General features: G+C 38.2%; 1 protein-coding gene across 1 annotated transcript; it reads right to left on the reverse strand.

Annotated features, from left to right (window-relative positions):
• Positions 1 to 1,806: 1,806 nt before the first annotated feature.
• On the reverse strand, positions 1,807 to 14,518 carry LOC113537336 (uncharacterized). The gene is made up of 14 exons (XM_053229971.1): positions 14,464 to 14,518; positions 11,093 to 11,126; positions 10,400 to 10,433; positions 8,945 to 9,137; positions 8,628 to 8,777; positions 8,120 to 8,291; positions 7,805 to 7,905; positions 7,507 to 7,660; positions 6,277 to 6,310; positions 4,947 to 5,139; positions 4,643 to 4,792; positions 4,119 to 4,290; positions 3,837 to 3,937; positions 1,807 to 3,690 (listed from the first exon to the last, which is right to left on the reverse strand). The coding sequence occupies exons 2-14, from the start codon at positions 11,109 to 11,111 to the stop codon at positions 3,520 to 3,522; spliced, it is 1,644 nt and encodes a 547-aa protein (XP_053085946.1). The 5' UTR covers positions 11,112 to 11,126; positions 14,464 to 14,518; the 3' UTR covers positions 1,807 to 3,519.
• Between the last annotated feature and the right edge of the window lie 2,464 nt (positions 14,519 to 16,982).

Raw genomic sequence — 16,982 nt, forward strand, 5'->3', positions numbered from 1 at the left:
GAAAGCTGCAGGTCCTTACGACATACCTGGGTGCAGGGAATGTGCTGATCAGCTTGCAGATGTCCTCAAAGACATCTTCAACATCTCCTTGAGTCAAGCAGTTTCCCTGTGTCCTTCAAGATGACCACCATCATCCATGCCCCGAAGAAATCATCTCTTCTCTGCTGGAATGACTACCAGACTTTTTTACTCACACCTGCCATCATGAAGTGCTTCGAGTGACTAGTCATTAAACATGAATGGCTGTCTTCCCTTCACACTGGACCCATTTCAGTATGCCTGCTGTCCTAACTGCTTAACAGAAGAAGCCATATCTGCTACCATCCACCTTTCTCTGACCCATCTGGACAAAAAATACAACTACGTGAGGATGCTGTTCTTAGGCTTCAGTTCAGCATTCAACACAATTATCCCAAAACAACTGAAAACAAAGCTGAGCCTGCTGGGTCTGACCACCTCCCTCTGCATCTGGATCCTGGACTTCTTGACAGGAGACCCCAGGCCATCAGGATCTGCAACTCCACCTCCAGTGCCACCACACTGAACACTGGCACTCCCCAGGGCTGTGTGCTCAGTCCACTGCTGTTTACCTTGATGACTCATGACTGTGCTGCAAAGTACATTCAAATCACATCATCAGTTTTGCTGATGACACTACAGCTGTGGGCCTCATCAGCAACAACAATGAGTCAGCATACAGAGAGGAGGTGGAGCAGCTCGCTAAATGGTGTAGAGACAACAATTTATCTCTTAATGTTGATAAGACTAAAGAGATGATCGTTGACTTCAGGAGGACCTGAGTAGACCACTCACCATCACTGCATCATGGAACAACTGTGGAGAGAGTCAGAAGCTCCAAGTGTCTTGGTGTGCATGACGGAGGACCTCTCCTGGACTCTCAACACCATCTGCATAGTCAAGAAGGTCCGGCAGTGCCTCCACTTCCTGCGGAGGCTGAAGAGAGACAAAGTCCCCCTCACATCCTCACTACAGAGGGACAGTAGGGAGCGTACTTACCAGCTGTCTCACCATGTGGTACGGGACCTGCACAGTCTCTGACCTTATTGTGAGAACAGCTGAAAACAGGGTTTCTCTACCCACCATCACATCCCTTACCATGACCGCTATTACGGACAACCCCCTCACCCATCTCATGGACTCTTCACTCTGGCACAGGAAGATAGGAACATCCGTGCCACCTCCAGCAGACTCGCCAGCAACAGTTTCTTTCCTGAGGCAGTCAAATAACTTAACACCCTGCTGCCTCCCAACACTCACATGGGCTAGTCAAACACCTAACCCAGTATGACTCAATACTACTGCACACCTCTACTTTACAGAGCTGCATCAGACACTTTCTATTTATGGAACTCTTTTTGCTCCCAATATTGCTGCTATACTTATTGCTGCTATGCTACACAACAGTTTACAGTCCATGTTCTGTGTGTCCTGCACTTTTCCTCACAGTGTATTTACACTTTATATAGTCTTGTGTACTGTTATGTGTTGCACCACAGTCCTGGAGGAACAACATATCATTTCAATGTATACAAGCTACTGTATAAAGAGGAATGACAAAAGCTTTTTTCTAATTTTTTTCTATAGTTGTAGTTAGGCATATTTTAATTTGATTATATTGTTTATTTCTGTCATCTGTGTTCTCCCCAAGTATATGTGGGTTTCCTCTGGGTTCTCCGGTTTCCAGGATTGCAAGGTAAAGTTTCCAGCCCAACTATGTCTACAAAATCACAAAAATACCTGAAACTAGCCCAAAAATGTTGCCAGTATGTGACAGAACAGTGACAATATAGTTCGATTTTTAAATATAATGATGCAGTTGGTCTATGTAGGCAAAAACATTCTGAGCTGAATCACTGTAATATTTGTGTAGGTCTCACTACAGCAGAAATGGTTCTGTACAACATAGATACATTTTGTGCATTTAAACATTCCTTTAGTTTGCCATAGCCTACGTTTTGTAGGAAATTGAAATACAATAGATTTAATTTCAGCTCAATGGTTTAAAATAAGATATTTTAAACTTGCCCAGAAAAACACCTCCTGCAGACTCACTTTTCTGCACTCGCAAGGTTGTTCTTAAAGTATCCCAATTATCCCCCTAGGTGTGAATGAGTGTGTGAATGTGTGTGCATGGCACCCTGCAATGCTGCAGTGAGCTGGAGTTCCATCCAGGGTGTATTCCTACCAGACGGCCTGGGTTCCTGGGACAGGCTCCAAATGCATCACACCCCTGACCAGGATATAGCACTTACTGAAGAAGAATGAATGAAGGAGTATAGCCTCCTAAGATGAATTTAACTTTGGAAAATTGATACATTTTCTGGTACTCTGTTGTAAGAAATCCTGATTGGGTTAATAACAAAGAGTCAGAAAGCTCAAAAATGGCATTGACAGATTTATTATTAGAACATAAACAGTTTTTTCAACATCACTGATTGAATTCAGGAATAATAAGTCTGTCTGTCAACAAACTCTCAACCAATACAGCTTTTTCTTTCATCCATATGTTCAGAGAAAGAGAGAGAGACACTTCTGTGTGTCTGACTTGCTCTTCTTATACACAGTGTCACCTATGGATCAATTCAAGTCAATTAAATTTTATTTGTATAGTGCTTTTAACAATGGACATTGTCACAAAGCAGCTTTACAGAAATATATAAATTCCAGATATAAATTTATAAATTTAACCATATTTGTGTTCCTTTGTGTAAGTCACATAAATTTATCCCTACCATATACGTATTCCTTCGTGTAAGTCACATATGAGCTATTCATTTTTGTATTTGTTTATAATGATAGCTAATCAGGGCTCTTGATAACGAAGTTAGCCTTGGTAAACAGCGTGTCATATCAGTTTTAGCAGCTATCAAGCTCGGTTTTCTAACATAAATGATCTTCATGCACTATTGATTAATACATGCCACCATCACAGAGTAACTGGATTATTGTAGTTGATTAATGTGGTTAATTGACTAATTAATTAACATGCACATTATTTTCTCAGGACTTCTATGTATATGTTTATTTAGAATTGCCACCACCCACCTGCTGAGGTTCTTATTTAGCATAATAAAGCAGAGCAGATAAAAAGATAAACTTTCTTGTGATCGAACAGAATTATCTTGTTTGTACATTAGAGGTGTGGATCAGGACTTTCATGAATGCAGTTAGATATGAAGCTTGGAGGACTAAAACAGACCAAGTTCATTAACATTATGGAAGATTAATGGAATGAATGATAAACACTTTATTTCTGGTTAGGGGCTCTGTGATTTAAATGAATAGTTTGTTAATATTTTGAGAAATATTTTCTGAAGTTATACATAAGAATATAAAGTGAGCAGGTGCAAACAAAAATAATAACTGCAGAAGCAGGCAGGAATAAGATTTAAAAAACAAAACAAAACACAGTCACACACCTCTAGTGCACACACCTTTATACTCCATGTGCTGTCATTTAAATTTTTACCCACTTAGACAGTCAGATCATTTTTTCCATTATTCTGACACTTTTGTTTTCACAAAGTCATTGGCAAAATTCACGATATTTGTCACTGCCATCAGAATCAGAATATCTATCTCAGCGTTGTTACTGATTTCCTCGTGATAGTTCTTTACAGGGAAGATGTAGTTCACTGGAATACCCAGTATGTCACGGCACTCCTCCATCTAGAAAGACAGACACTGAGAATAACCTTCATGAACCTGTAATAAAGCTCGTGTTGTATTTCAGGGCACTGAGTCAGTGGTTTGGTTTCTGTGCTAGAGACTTGTACATTTGTGAGAGTTTAGCTGAATGAGGTCCTTGTACTTACCTTCTCTTTGATTTTCTTGCTCCCGTAGATCATTTTCAGGTTCTGTTTTACAAGTGGACATGCAGCATCCACCTTGGACATGATGACAACTTGAGGAATCCCTGTCATGATGCATGCAGGCCATTCAATTTTTTTCTTGGACTGATTATTTCATTACAGATATTTCAGGGAATTTAAAAAAATTTAATTCTGAATCAATGGTAATACATCAGTGAGTACTATACGGACAATTTATTGTGAATGAATGGTTGTAAAAAACAGGATGACAGGATGATGACTCACCTAATTCACGTGCATTTTTCAGAATTTCTTTCATTTTAGTAGCGATTTCTTCAGGTATTTGGGCAATGATGTCTACTGGTAGGACAAACACCAGACAGTGAACTTTGTCATTTAGATTTGGGGTTTTGTTAAAGTAATTGCTGTCAGCAGTCAGCACCTTCGAAGGATTAAACTGAAAATAAAAACATGTCATAACACTGCACTGTTGTACACTAAAACATGTGACAAGAGGGTCAAAACTTTTGCTAAATATATATTTCAACCAGCAATGCTATCATGGATAACTGTAAGGGACACTTTTTGTAAACCAGTTAGCATAATTAATTTACACTAAATGCACTTTTTTTTCTTTTTTAATATTTATTTATTTATTTATTTACAGTGTTAGCAGTTGGAGTGCAAATGGAGAATGGAAAAATTATCATTTGAGGGCATTGAAATATTTCAATATGTGGAAATAATGTTATAGTTCAGTACCTTGGAGATATCTGGATATATAATAAACTGAATGAATATGAACTTACTGTGTATCCCTCTTGCACATGACCGCGCAGAATGCTGATGATGTCGTTTGGATGTGCACCATTTAAACCTTCTTCGAGTCCCATCGTGTCACCAAACACAAATGGAAAGAAAGATCCCTCTGTGCCTTTGTTCAGCTTGTAGACGGTGTACTGTATACAAGTAGAAATGATTTCTATGAAATATGTGAGCAATTTCTATATTTAAATGTTAAGCTGTGTCCTTTACTTGAATTGAAATTCACCTAAAGTAAAAATAACAGTGTATTTGATTGTTAGATATTCAAGATAGGTTACGTATTGTTACCTTGCTGGTGACACTACAACCACCAGTGAGTGAATGAGCGAGGTAAGTATTGCGGCCTTGGAGGGCAGTATTAACTGAGGTGATAAAGGCAGACTTCCCAGCACCTGCTGGTCCAACAACCAAAATCCTGAGCTGGTCAACACTTCGGTTTGACTGAAACTCCCTCAGTCTCCGTAACATTAGTTCTCTTTCACTAAAAGAAAGTCAAAAGGGGACATAAGCTTAGTTTTTTTTTTTTTAAATTTTTTTTTTATTTATTTTTTATACGTCAAAATGTAATATAACAAAATGATAAGCTGTATCTCCTTAATTGCATTACATTACACCTGACCAGATTTCGCACAGCTCATACAGGACATTTGTTTCAAAGTCTTTTCTCTGTTAAAATACACAAACACAGATGTCCTAAGCTGTTTGTGAAACAGACCTAATTCCTACATAGTTTGTATAAAAACTGCTGTAAAAGCTTAAATGCACAGTTTATACACAGATACATATGCACTGAGGAGTGATGGGGAAATCAGCCCATAAAAAGGGTGAAAGAATGGGACATTGGCTGATTACATCTACCCAATTTAATAAAATTTGGCAACATCCAAATTATGTGTAATTTTCTCCCCTTACCAGCATCAGATACAAATTAGTGCCATGCACATTTGTTTAGAGCAGTATAGCCAGTATTGTTTGGTATGTGTTGTTTTGTTTGCAGGTTTGAGTTTGGGCATTTTGCACCCACTAGGTTAATTAAAGCTTAATCTCCTATTCTCATCATTAGACCTGTATGTTACCAAGTGAATTTATTTCCATCAGAGATCAAGGTGCTGCACAACCTGCTGCAAGTGAGAGGTGAGAGCCCAATCTAATACTACAAATCAAACAGGTAAATGAGAGAGTGAGAAAATCTAATTTAATACAATAACAAACCAAACCGAGAACAAGAGTGAGAGAATCTAATCTAATACCAAAATAAACCAAACAGATGAGTGAGCAAATGAAAGTGTGTAATCTAATGCTATAATAAATCAAGTAAAAGAGAGTGCAAGAGTCCAATCTATTATAATCAACCAAACAGGGGAGTGAGAGAATCTAAAATTATAATAAACTAAAGTGACAGCATAAGGGTGTCTAATCTAATATTATAATAAGCGAAATCTGGCAATGGAAGAGTTAGAAAGTTCAATATCATTCTCTTACATTCAATCCATAACCCATAATAAATCAGACTGGGGAATAAGAGAATGCAAGCATGATTTCTGCCCATGCTAGTCCTTGGAGCCTTAAACAAACACACACACACACACAGCTGATGCATTAATACATTGACCCTGACCTCCAATTCACTGGCCTCCATGGTTTTTCAGAAGCTGTAAGAGAAAACAGATCATTAGCTAGTGTCTATTGTAGAAGTGTACACTTATCTTATAGCATTTAGTATATGGAATTTAAGATGTTTAAATTTCCTGATTTAACTTTCATCTATGAAAATTAAGGTCAGAAACAGTACAATACAGTGTAAAACATCAGAGATTAGACTCGTACCCTTAGAACTTAACTGTTCTTTATATCTGGACACACTCACCGACCACTTTATTAACATTACTAGTACACCTGCTCATTCATGCAATGACTGAATCAACCAATCATGTGACAGCATCGTAATGTATAAAATAATGCCGGTACAGACCTAGCTTCAGTTAATGTTCAATTCAAACATCAGGGAAAAAAATGTGATCTCTGTGATTTTGAATGTGGCATGGTTGTTGGTGCCAGACGAGCTTGTTTGAGTATTTCAGATACTGCTGATCTCCTGGGGTTTTCACACACCAGAGTCTCTGGAGTTTACACAGAATGGTGCGAAAAACAAAAAAAACCTCCAGTGAGCAGCAGTTCCGCATGAGGAAGTATCTTATAGATTAGAAAGGTCAGAAGAGAATGACTAGACTGGTCTGAGCTGACAAGAAGTATAAAGTAACTCAAATAACCGCTCTTTACAACTGTGGTGAGCAGAATGTTTCTCAAAACACACGACAGATTGAACTTTGAGGCGGATGAACAACATAAGACCACATCAGGCTCCACTCCCGTCAGCCAGAATAGGAATCTGAGTCTACAGTGGGCAAAGACATTGAAACTGGACAGATGATGATCTTTTTCCAATCTTCAGCTGTCCAGCTTTGTGTGACATGAAGTCACACAATTCAGGCTTCAGGAATAGTAAGTCTGTTGGTCACACACTGTCACCTATGGACCATATATATGTTTCTTGCTACTATCTGTTGAACTATCTGATTTTCTGTGGAGATGTATTGAATGTCACATCACTTTTAGCAGATGTCAGCCAAACAAGCTTAGTTTTCTAAATTAAATGATCTTCATATGCTATTGATTAAAACATACTACCATTTATTAGCAATTAATATACTAATTATTTTCTCATGTCATATTTCTCATAACATTCACCTGATGTCATGAATCACTCGCAGTGCACAATTTCTTTAGATTTTAAATTTCCACAAAACCTCCCAATGTGTGTATCATTTTTCGATTCATTTTACGTTACCTCTCGTAAAGTCATTGGCAAAATTCACAATATTTGTCACTGCCATGAAAATCAGATTATCCGTCTCAGGGTTGTTGCTGATTTCCTCGTGATAGTTCTTTACAGGGAAGATGCTGTTCACTGGAATACCCAGTCTGATACTGCACTCCTCCATCTAGAAAGACAGACACTGAGAATAACCTTCATGAACCTGTAATAAAGCTCGTGTTATATTTCAGGGCACTGGGTCAGTGGTTTGGTTTCTGTGCTAGAGACTTGTACATTTGTGAGTTTAACAGAACGAGGTCCTTGTACTTACCTTCTCTTTGATTTTCTTGCTCCTGTAGATCATTTCCAGATTGTCTTTGACAAGTGGACATGCAGCATCCACCTTGGACATGATGACAACTTGAGGAATCCCTGTCATGATGCATGCATATCATTCAGTTTTTTTTTTTGGACTGATTATTTCATTACAGATATTTCAAAAAAAAAAAAAAAAAACAAATTTTTTTTATTTTGATTCTGAACTTCTGATAATACAGAGGTAATGGTAATCAGAGAGTAATATACGGACAATTTATTGTGAATGAATGATTGTAAAAAAAAACAGGATGACCGTATGATGACTCACCTAATTCACATGCTTGTTCCTGAATTTGTTTCATTTTACTGATTTCTTCAGTCATTTGGTCAGGGATTCTGTCTGCTGGTATGACAAACACCAGACAGTGAACTTTGTCATTTAGATTTGGGGTTTTGTTAAAGTAATTGCTGTCAGCAGTCAGCTTCTTCAAAGGATTAAACTGAAAATAAAAACATGTCATAACACTGCACTGTTGTACACTAAAACATGTGTGACAAGAGGGTCAAAACTTTTGCTAAATATATATTTCAACCAGCAATGCTATCATGAATAACTGTAAGGGAAACTTTTTGTGAACCAGTTAGCATAATTAATTTACACTAAATGCACTTTTTTCTTTTTTTTTTTGTTACAATATTAGCATTTGGAGTGCAAATGGAGAATGGAAAATTATCATTTGAGGGCACTGAAATATTTCAATATGTGGAAATAATGTTACAGTTCAGTACCTTGGAGATATCCTACATGTGAATAAACTGAATGAATATGAACTTACTGTGTATCCCTCTTCCATTTGACCGTGCAGAATATTGATGATGTCGTTTGGGTGTGCACCATTTAAACCTTCTTCGAGTCCCATCGTGTCACCAAACACAAATGGAAAGAAAGATCCCTCTGTGCCTTTGTTCAGCTTGTAGACGGTGTACTGTATACAAGTAGAAATGATTTCTATGAAATATGTGAGCAATTTCTATATTTAAATGTTAAGCTGTGTCCTTTACTTGAATTGAAATTCACCTAAAATAACAAAAATAAGTAAAAATAACAGTGTATTTGATTGTTAGATATTCAAGATAGGTTAGGTATTGTTACCTTGCTGGTGACACTACAACGGCCACTGAGTGAACGTGCAAGGTAAGTATTGTGGCCTTGGAGGGCAGTATTAACTGAGGTGATAAAGGCAGACTTCCCAGCACCTGCTGGTCCAACAACCAAAATCCTGAGCTGGTCAACACTGGGAATTGGCTGAAACTCCCTCAGTCTCCGTAACATTGGTTCTCTATCACTAAAAGAAAGTCAAAAGGGGACATTAGACAAATAAAGTTTTTTTTTTTTTAAAACATCAAAATGTAATATAGTAAATATGTAAACTATGTAATATAATAAATATGTATAAAATTATGTTTTGCTTGTTTTTGGAAACTTAAAATGTGTTAAAAGCCTGTAGTTATGAAATAAGTAAGCAGAGAAATGATTTAAAGCATTTAACTGCTACTAATGCATAGGTGCCTAACCTGTACAGTAGCAACACTGGCCTCGTTTTCGAAAAAATGGCAGAAACATTTGAAAGTTATGAGGAAAGAATCATGCAATTTTTGCCAGCTAACAAAACTGAAGATCACAGATGATAGCAGAGCTGTATTTTTGTCTGTAGTAGGACCAAAAGCCTTTTCTCTGTTAAAAGACTTGGTAGGTCCAAGAAAAGTGAGCGAAAATCCTTGCAAGTTTGTTGAAAGTTTTGAGAGACTTTTATACACCCAAGAAGAACATGTTGGTGGAAATGTTATTGGACATTTTGAAACCATCAAAAACAGATAGTTTGAAAGGATTAGCATGCACATGCGATTTTGGCACCAATCTGGAAGATCAGTTGCGAGACCAGTTTGCGCGTAGCTTCTCTAGCAAAGAATTGCGAAGCAACCTGTTAAATGCCGCCAGTGATGATGGACGGATGTGTGCAAAATTGATCGAGATAATGAACAATTTCGAGAGCACCACTAGTGGACTGCAGTCCATGCAGAGGGATCCTCCATCAGCTGTGAGCAGACAATGTCAATCTGCGACTTCCAAACTTTGCAAATGGAACCGAAGGGTCACGACGAGCTGCCAGTGCTGCCAATGTTTGGGAAAGGGACACGAGAGAGTCTGATCTAATGCTATAATAAACCAATCAGGGAAGAGAGAGTGTGAGAGCGTCTGGCCTTTTATAATAAACCAAAAAGGAGAGTGAGGGAGTCAAAAATCTAATGCATTAATAAATCAAATGGGCAGAAGAAAGTCCAATATAGTACTATTATAAACCACACTGGGGAAAAGAAGAACAAAATACAAACTATATAGCAACCAATAGAATAGTAAGAGAATCTAATGTATTACAATACACCAAAGAGTAACAGAGTCTAATCTAATACTATAATAAACTAAATCAGGGAATGAGAGAGTTAGAAAGTACAATATCATGCTCTTAAACGAGAAGAGTGAGTGAGTCCAATCTATAACCTATTAATGCATAACCTAAAACTGATGCATTAATACATTGACCCTGACCTCCAATTCACTGTCCTCCATGGTTGTTCAAAAGCTGTAAGAGAAAACAGATCATTAGCCAGTGTATTTAAGGTGCATACTACAGTATGATGTTTCAGTTATCTTTTTGCATGTAGTGTATGGACTTTTAGATGTTGAAGTTTCCTGATTTAACTTGCATCTGTGAAAATTAAGTTCACTAAGTTCATAATGGTGAATTTTGACAATTGTTCTTTAAAGACACAAAATATTTTTTAAGAAAGCCTTTTAAATTACTGCTGAAATTAAGGCTGAAATATGTGATTATCCAATCTTAAAAAACTTAAAAACTTAAAAATGTAAAATATACTGTTTGTAATTTTCACGCACACAGGAAATCACTTTGCTCTATTCTCATGCATTCCTTCATCTTCAGCGCTTTATCCAGGTAAGGATTGTCGTGACTCTGGAGCTTATCCCTTATCCAAAAGGTGGACAGTTGATTTTTATTTACTTTTATATTGTTTTGTTTGAATTGTTTGAATTGTTATTTCGTTTCTGTATTGATTCTGTTATAGGTCCATCACACCCAAGCATTCTAAGTGTGAGGAGAAATGAATTAATATCAGGACCTGCTAATTGCATTAGCTAGCATTAAATATGAAACATTAAGCACTGTACAAAGGTACTTTAGTCTAACATCTTAATTCATAAATAAAAGATGGGAAAACTTACTTGAATTTTTTGGACCCATGATGAAATTACACTCCTGTAAGAGGTACAGATGGCACAATAATTAAAAGTTGTAGGCCTATTATCTTATCTGTACTTCTAAGTGACTTATGGAGATGGATAGTATGGTGAATTTTGGTAAAGTGGGATAAAGGGTAAAGCCCGCTTGAACACTATGTGTTCCAAACTTTTTTCCTCTACTTGATTTGGAAAACGACATGCCATTAATAAAAGAAATGTCAGCGAATTTTTTTGATGTATGTTTCACAAAGCCAGAATGTTAAGCTACTGAACAAAACCTTTTTTGTGTCATATCTGTGATTTGTTTGTTTGCTATAAAGTAAAAAAGCTTAGAACATCTAAGTGTGGTAATTCCATAATTTTTGCCAGGGGTGGTAGGTGTGTGTTGGAAAGTGCGTTCATTAGGTGTGACTCTCGCATCCAAAACAGTCAATCCCCTCATCAACCATGCCCTTTTATTTATCACCGAATAACTCCTATAAAAGGAGTCACTTAGTGAGTCGAGGAGGTAACTGATTCACTTTGAGTCACTCAGTGAGTCGAGGAGGTAACTGATTCACTTCGAGTCACTTAGTGAGTCGAGCATGTAAACTGATTCAGTCTGAGTCACTCAGTGAGTCGAGCATGTAAACTGATTCAGTTTAAGTCACTCAGTGAGTCGAGAAGGTAACTGATTCACTTTGAGTCACTCAGTGAGTCGAGGAGGTAACTGATTCACTTTGAGTCACTCAGTGAGTCGAGGAGGTAACTGATTCAGTCTGAGTCACTCAGTGAGTCGAGCATGTAAACTGATTCAGTCTGAGTCACTCAGTGAGTCGAGGAGGTAACTGATTCAGTCTGAGTCACCCAGTGAGTCGAGCATGTAAACTGATTCACTCTGAGTCACTCAGTGAGTCGAGGAGGTAACTGATTCAGTCTGAGTCACTCAGTGAGTCGAGGAGGTAACTGATTCAGTCTGAGACACTCAGTGAGTCGAGGAGGTAACTGATTCAGTTTGAGTCACTCAGTGAGTCGAGGAGGTAAACTGATTCACTTCGAGTCACTTAGTGAGTCGAGCATTTAAACTGATTCACTTTGAGTCACTCAGTGAGTCGAGCATGTAAACTGATTCAGTTTAAGTCACTCAGTGAGTCGAGGAGGTAACTGATTCACTTTGAGTCACTCAGTGAGTCGAGGAGGTAACTGATTCACTTTGAGTCACTCAGTGAGTCGAGGAGGTAACTGATTCAGTCTGAGTCACTCAGTGAGTCGAGCATGTAAACTGATTCAGTCTGAGTCACTCAGTGAGTCGAGGAGGTAACTGATTCACTCTGAGTCACCCAGTGAGTCGAGCATGTAAACTGATTCACTCTGAGTCACTCAGTGAGTCGAGGAGGTAACTGATTCAGTTTGAGTCACTCAGTGAGTCGAGGAGGTAACTGATTCACTCTGAGTCACCCAGTGAGTCGAGCATGTAAACTGATTCAGTCTGAGTCACTCAGTGAGTCGAGGAGGTAACTGATTCAGTTTGAGTCACTCAGTGAGTCGAGGAGGTAAATGATTCAGTCTGAGTCACTCAGTGAGTCGAGCATGTAAACTGATTCAGTCTGAGTCACTCAGTGAGTCGAGCATGTAAACTGATTCAGTCTGAGTCACTCAGTGAGTCGAGGAGGTAACTGATTCAGTCTGAGTCACTCAGTGAGTCGAGGAGGTAACTGATTCAGTCTGAGTCACCCAGTGAGTCGAGCATGTAAACTGATTCACTCTGAGTCACTCAGTGAGTCGAGCATGTAAACTGATTCAGTCTGAGTCACTCAGTGAGTCGAGGAGGTAACTGATTCAGTCTGAGTCACCCAGTGAGTCGAGCATGTAAACTGATTCAGTCTGAGTCACTCAGTGAGTCGAGGAGGTAACTGATTCAGTTTGAGTCACTCAGTGAGTCGAGGAGGTAACTGATTCAGTCTGAGTCACTCAGTGAGTCGAGGAGGTAACTGATTCACTCTGAGTCACTCAGTGAGTCGAGCATGTAAACTGATTCAGTCTGAGTCACTCAGTGAGTCGAGCATGTAAACTGATTCAGTCTGAGTCACTCAGTGAGTCGAGGAGGTAACTGATTCAGTTTGAGTCACTCAGTGAGTCGAGCATTTAAACTGATTCACTCTGAGTCACTCAGAGAGGAAGGGAAAGGTACATGTATCTGCAGTTTCTGATAAATAGCTTGTTTGTCATTTATACTGCCTGGATTTTGAAACCACAATCATATAACCGTTCATGTTTTATTTTTAATTCTGTTATTGTCGCGAAAATAGAATAACCAAAAGATACACAGTCCCTCAGCGGCTAGGCTTCTCTGTCCTCAATACTGGGCTGTCATTATGTTTTCATTATCGACTTTTCATTTTTCTTTTTGACCAAGCCATGTCATCACTTCAGAAGTCAGACCACAAAGAGTAAAAGAAGTTTGCAGCAGGATCTGAGGAGCAGGCGGTAGAGTAAGAGCTGAAATGCGGTCTGTTATTTCCCCCCACACGTTTATCGGCTTTTTTAGGTTCAAGGTTCTTTATTTGTCACATACATTACATACATGTGATGTATTACTGTAGTGAAATGTTCTTCCTTAGTGCCTCATCCCACAGTGCAACTGTGATCCACAATAAAACAGAATATAATAAAACAGAATATAATAAAAGCAGAATATAATAAAACAGAATATAATAAAACAGAATATAATAAAACAGAATATAATAAAACAGAATATAATAAAAGCAGAATATAATAAAACAGAATATAATAAAACAGAATATAATAAAAGCAGAATATAATATAATAAAAGCAGAATATAATAAAAGCAGAATATAATAAAAGCAGAATATAATATAAAAAAAGCAGAATATAATGAATAAAATAGAAAAATAGAGTAGAATAGAATCTATTAGACAAACTATAGATGTTATATGTAAAAATGTGTAAAAATATGTTTAGCAGCTTGAAAGGAGGAATCTTAGCAGCTTTTTGAGGAAGTAGTGTGAGGAAGATGAAGAGTTTTCATGTACTCGGTCCGGAAGAAAAAGAAGAAGAAGAATAAAAGACATGACTCAATTTGGCAGCATTTCTCAACTGCACTATTACTCCTGTTAATTTACGAACAAGTAAAGAACGTTAATTAAAGAACATTTTTACAATCAAGATAATAAAGTAACATTATGAAGGTTTCAGGAAACCCACTCCTGAGCAACCTGAGTGTTACACTAACTCAGCCCTGCAGGTCATACAGCCTATTCATTCTATTCATTAACTAATTAACTCTTGACTTTGAGTGAGAATGTTTAGCACCAAGGTTGGAGTTATCATACAGTCAGCTTGCTGTGACTTACCTTCGGCCCACACAGAAGGAATCTGATGAGTGGTACTGAGTAACCTACAACCTCCCTTGTTTTGTCTGTGGCCTGATATTTTGTTTCACTTTCATCTTTCTATGCTGTTTGTCTTGTGTGCCATGCTTACTGTCTAGGAAGTTTTTGACTTCAAGGAAGTTTTTGAATCTTTTAAACGAGAAAGCAATTTGTTTTTATGTACACAGTAAAACCTTTTCGTGTTTAAAAAAACAAGATAAACAAACAAACAAACAAACAAACAAAAACACCCCCCCCCCAGAAAAAAAAAAAACTGGCAGCAGATTTACTTACTGTAAAATTACTTTACTTGCAATTTACTTACTGTAAAATTAACAGTGTTTTCACTGTTGCCAAAATACTGTTCATATAAATACAGTATGAACCTGCTGTTTTTAAATTTCACAGTATTTTAGATTCAAGATTCAAGATGCACGGTGAAAACACAATGGTTCATACCATACAATGAAATTCTTACTTTGCAAGTCTCCCTAAAAAAAAAAAAAAAAAAAAAATTTATATATATATATACACACTGTATTGCCAAAAGTTTTGGGACGTCTGCCTTTACATGCACATGAACTTTAATGACATCCCATTCTTAATCCGTAGGGTTTAATATGAAGTTGCATTGCAGCTATAACAGCTTCAACTCTTCTGGGAAGGCTTTCCACAAGGTTTAGGAGTGTGTTAATGGGAATTTTTGACCATTCATGTAGAAGCGCATGTATAAGGTCAGGCACTGATGTTGGACGAGAAGGCCTGGCTCGCAGTCTCCACTCTAATTCATCCCAAAGGTGTTCTATCGGGTTCAGGTCAGGACTCTGTGCAGACCAGTCAAGTTCATCCACACCAGACTCGCTCATCCATGTCTTTATGGACCTTGCTTTGTGCACTGGTGCACAGTCATGTTGGAAGAGGAAGGGGCCCGCTCCAAACTGTTCCCACAAGGTTGGGAGCATGGAATTGTCCAAAATGTCTTGGTATGCTGAAGCATTAAGAGTTCCTTTCACTGGAACTAAGGGGCCAAGCCCAACTCCTGAAACACAACCCCACACCATAATCCCTCCTCCACCACACTTTACACTTGGCACAATGCAGTCAGGCAAGTACCGTTCTCCTGGCAACCGCCAAACCCAGACTCGTCCATCGGATTGCCAGACAGAGAAGCGTGATTCGTCACTCCAGAGAACGCGTCTCCACTGCTCTAGAGTCCAGTGGCGGCGTGCTTTACACCACTGCATCCGACGCTTTGCATTGCACTTGGTGATGTGTGGCTTGGATGCAGCTGCTCAGCCGTGGAAAACCATTCCATGAAGCTCTCTACGCACTGTTCTTGAGCTAATCTGAAGGCCACACGAAGTTTGGAGGTCTGTAGCAATTGAGTCTGCAGAAAGTTGGCGACTTCTGCGCACTGTGCGCCTCAGCATGCACTGATTTTACGAGATTTTTACATGATTTTACGTGGCCTACCACTTCGTGGCTGAGTTGCTGTTGTTCCCAATTGCTTCCATTGCTTGTTATAATACCACTAACAGTTGACCGTGGAATATTTAGTAGTGAGGAAATTTCACAAATGGACTTATTGCACAGGTGGCAACCTATTACGGTAACACGCTTGAATTCACTGAGCTCCTGAGAGCAACCCATTCTTTCACAAATGTTTGTAGAAGCAGTCTGCATGCCTAGGTGCTTGATTTTATACACCTGTGGCCATGAAAGTGATTGGAACACCGGAATTCAATGATTTGGAGGGGTGTCCCAATACTTTTGGCAATATAGTGTGTGTGTGTGTATATATATATATATATATATATATATACATAAAAATATAATGTATATAATATATAAAAATTGAGTTGGTAGGTAAGTAAGGTGCTCTGTGCATTGTGTGACAACAGGGTAACAGTCAGTAGGGATGATGGGGAGTCAGGTGATTAGTGTTTGAAGTATTGTTCAGGAGTCTGATTGCTTTTACAGTTAACTGACATATTTAAAATCCATCACATCCAATCAGGCTCCCATCAACATCCACTCCCAAATACCTTTTACAGTCCTACAAATTACACACTTTAGTTGTTTATATACGGTATATAGTTACAAGTTATTACTGTGAATGTGTACTGGAATACACACAGTGCCTAAGATTACAGACACTTTTGTTAAGTAAAAGACTGCTGATTGTCTTGCTGATTGTGTCGAAATCTGGACACGCACACACACACAACCCCACAAACCATCAGAAAACATGCTTTGTAAATTATGTAAAGGAATAAACAGCTACCTTTGCATTCATTTTTAAATATGAACTAATATATGTGACAAATCTCACATAGTTCTTAAAACTATAGTGAGATAACATATTATTTGGTATGATATTTTAGTATGTTTGGGATTTTGGATTATTTCTGAGCATAAGTAGTGCACATTTGGACCTGAACCGCGAAGTGAGACCTTGTGTGTAAAACATGGAACTGGGTCGCACTCAGGAAATGGTGTAA

Source organism: Pangasianodon hypophthalmus, chromosome 26, assembly GCF_027358585.1.
Source record: "Pangasianodon hypophthalmus isolate fPanHyp1 chromosome 26, fPanHyp1.pri, whole genome shotgun sequence".
NCBI classification, from domain to species: Eukaryota; Metazoa; Chordata; class Actinopteri; order Siluriformes; family Pangasiidae; genus Pangasianodon; species Pangasianodon hypophthalmus.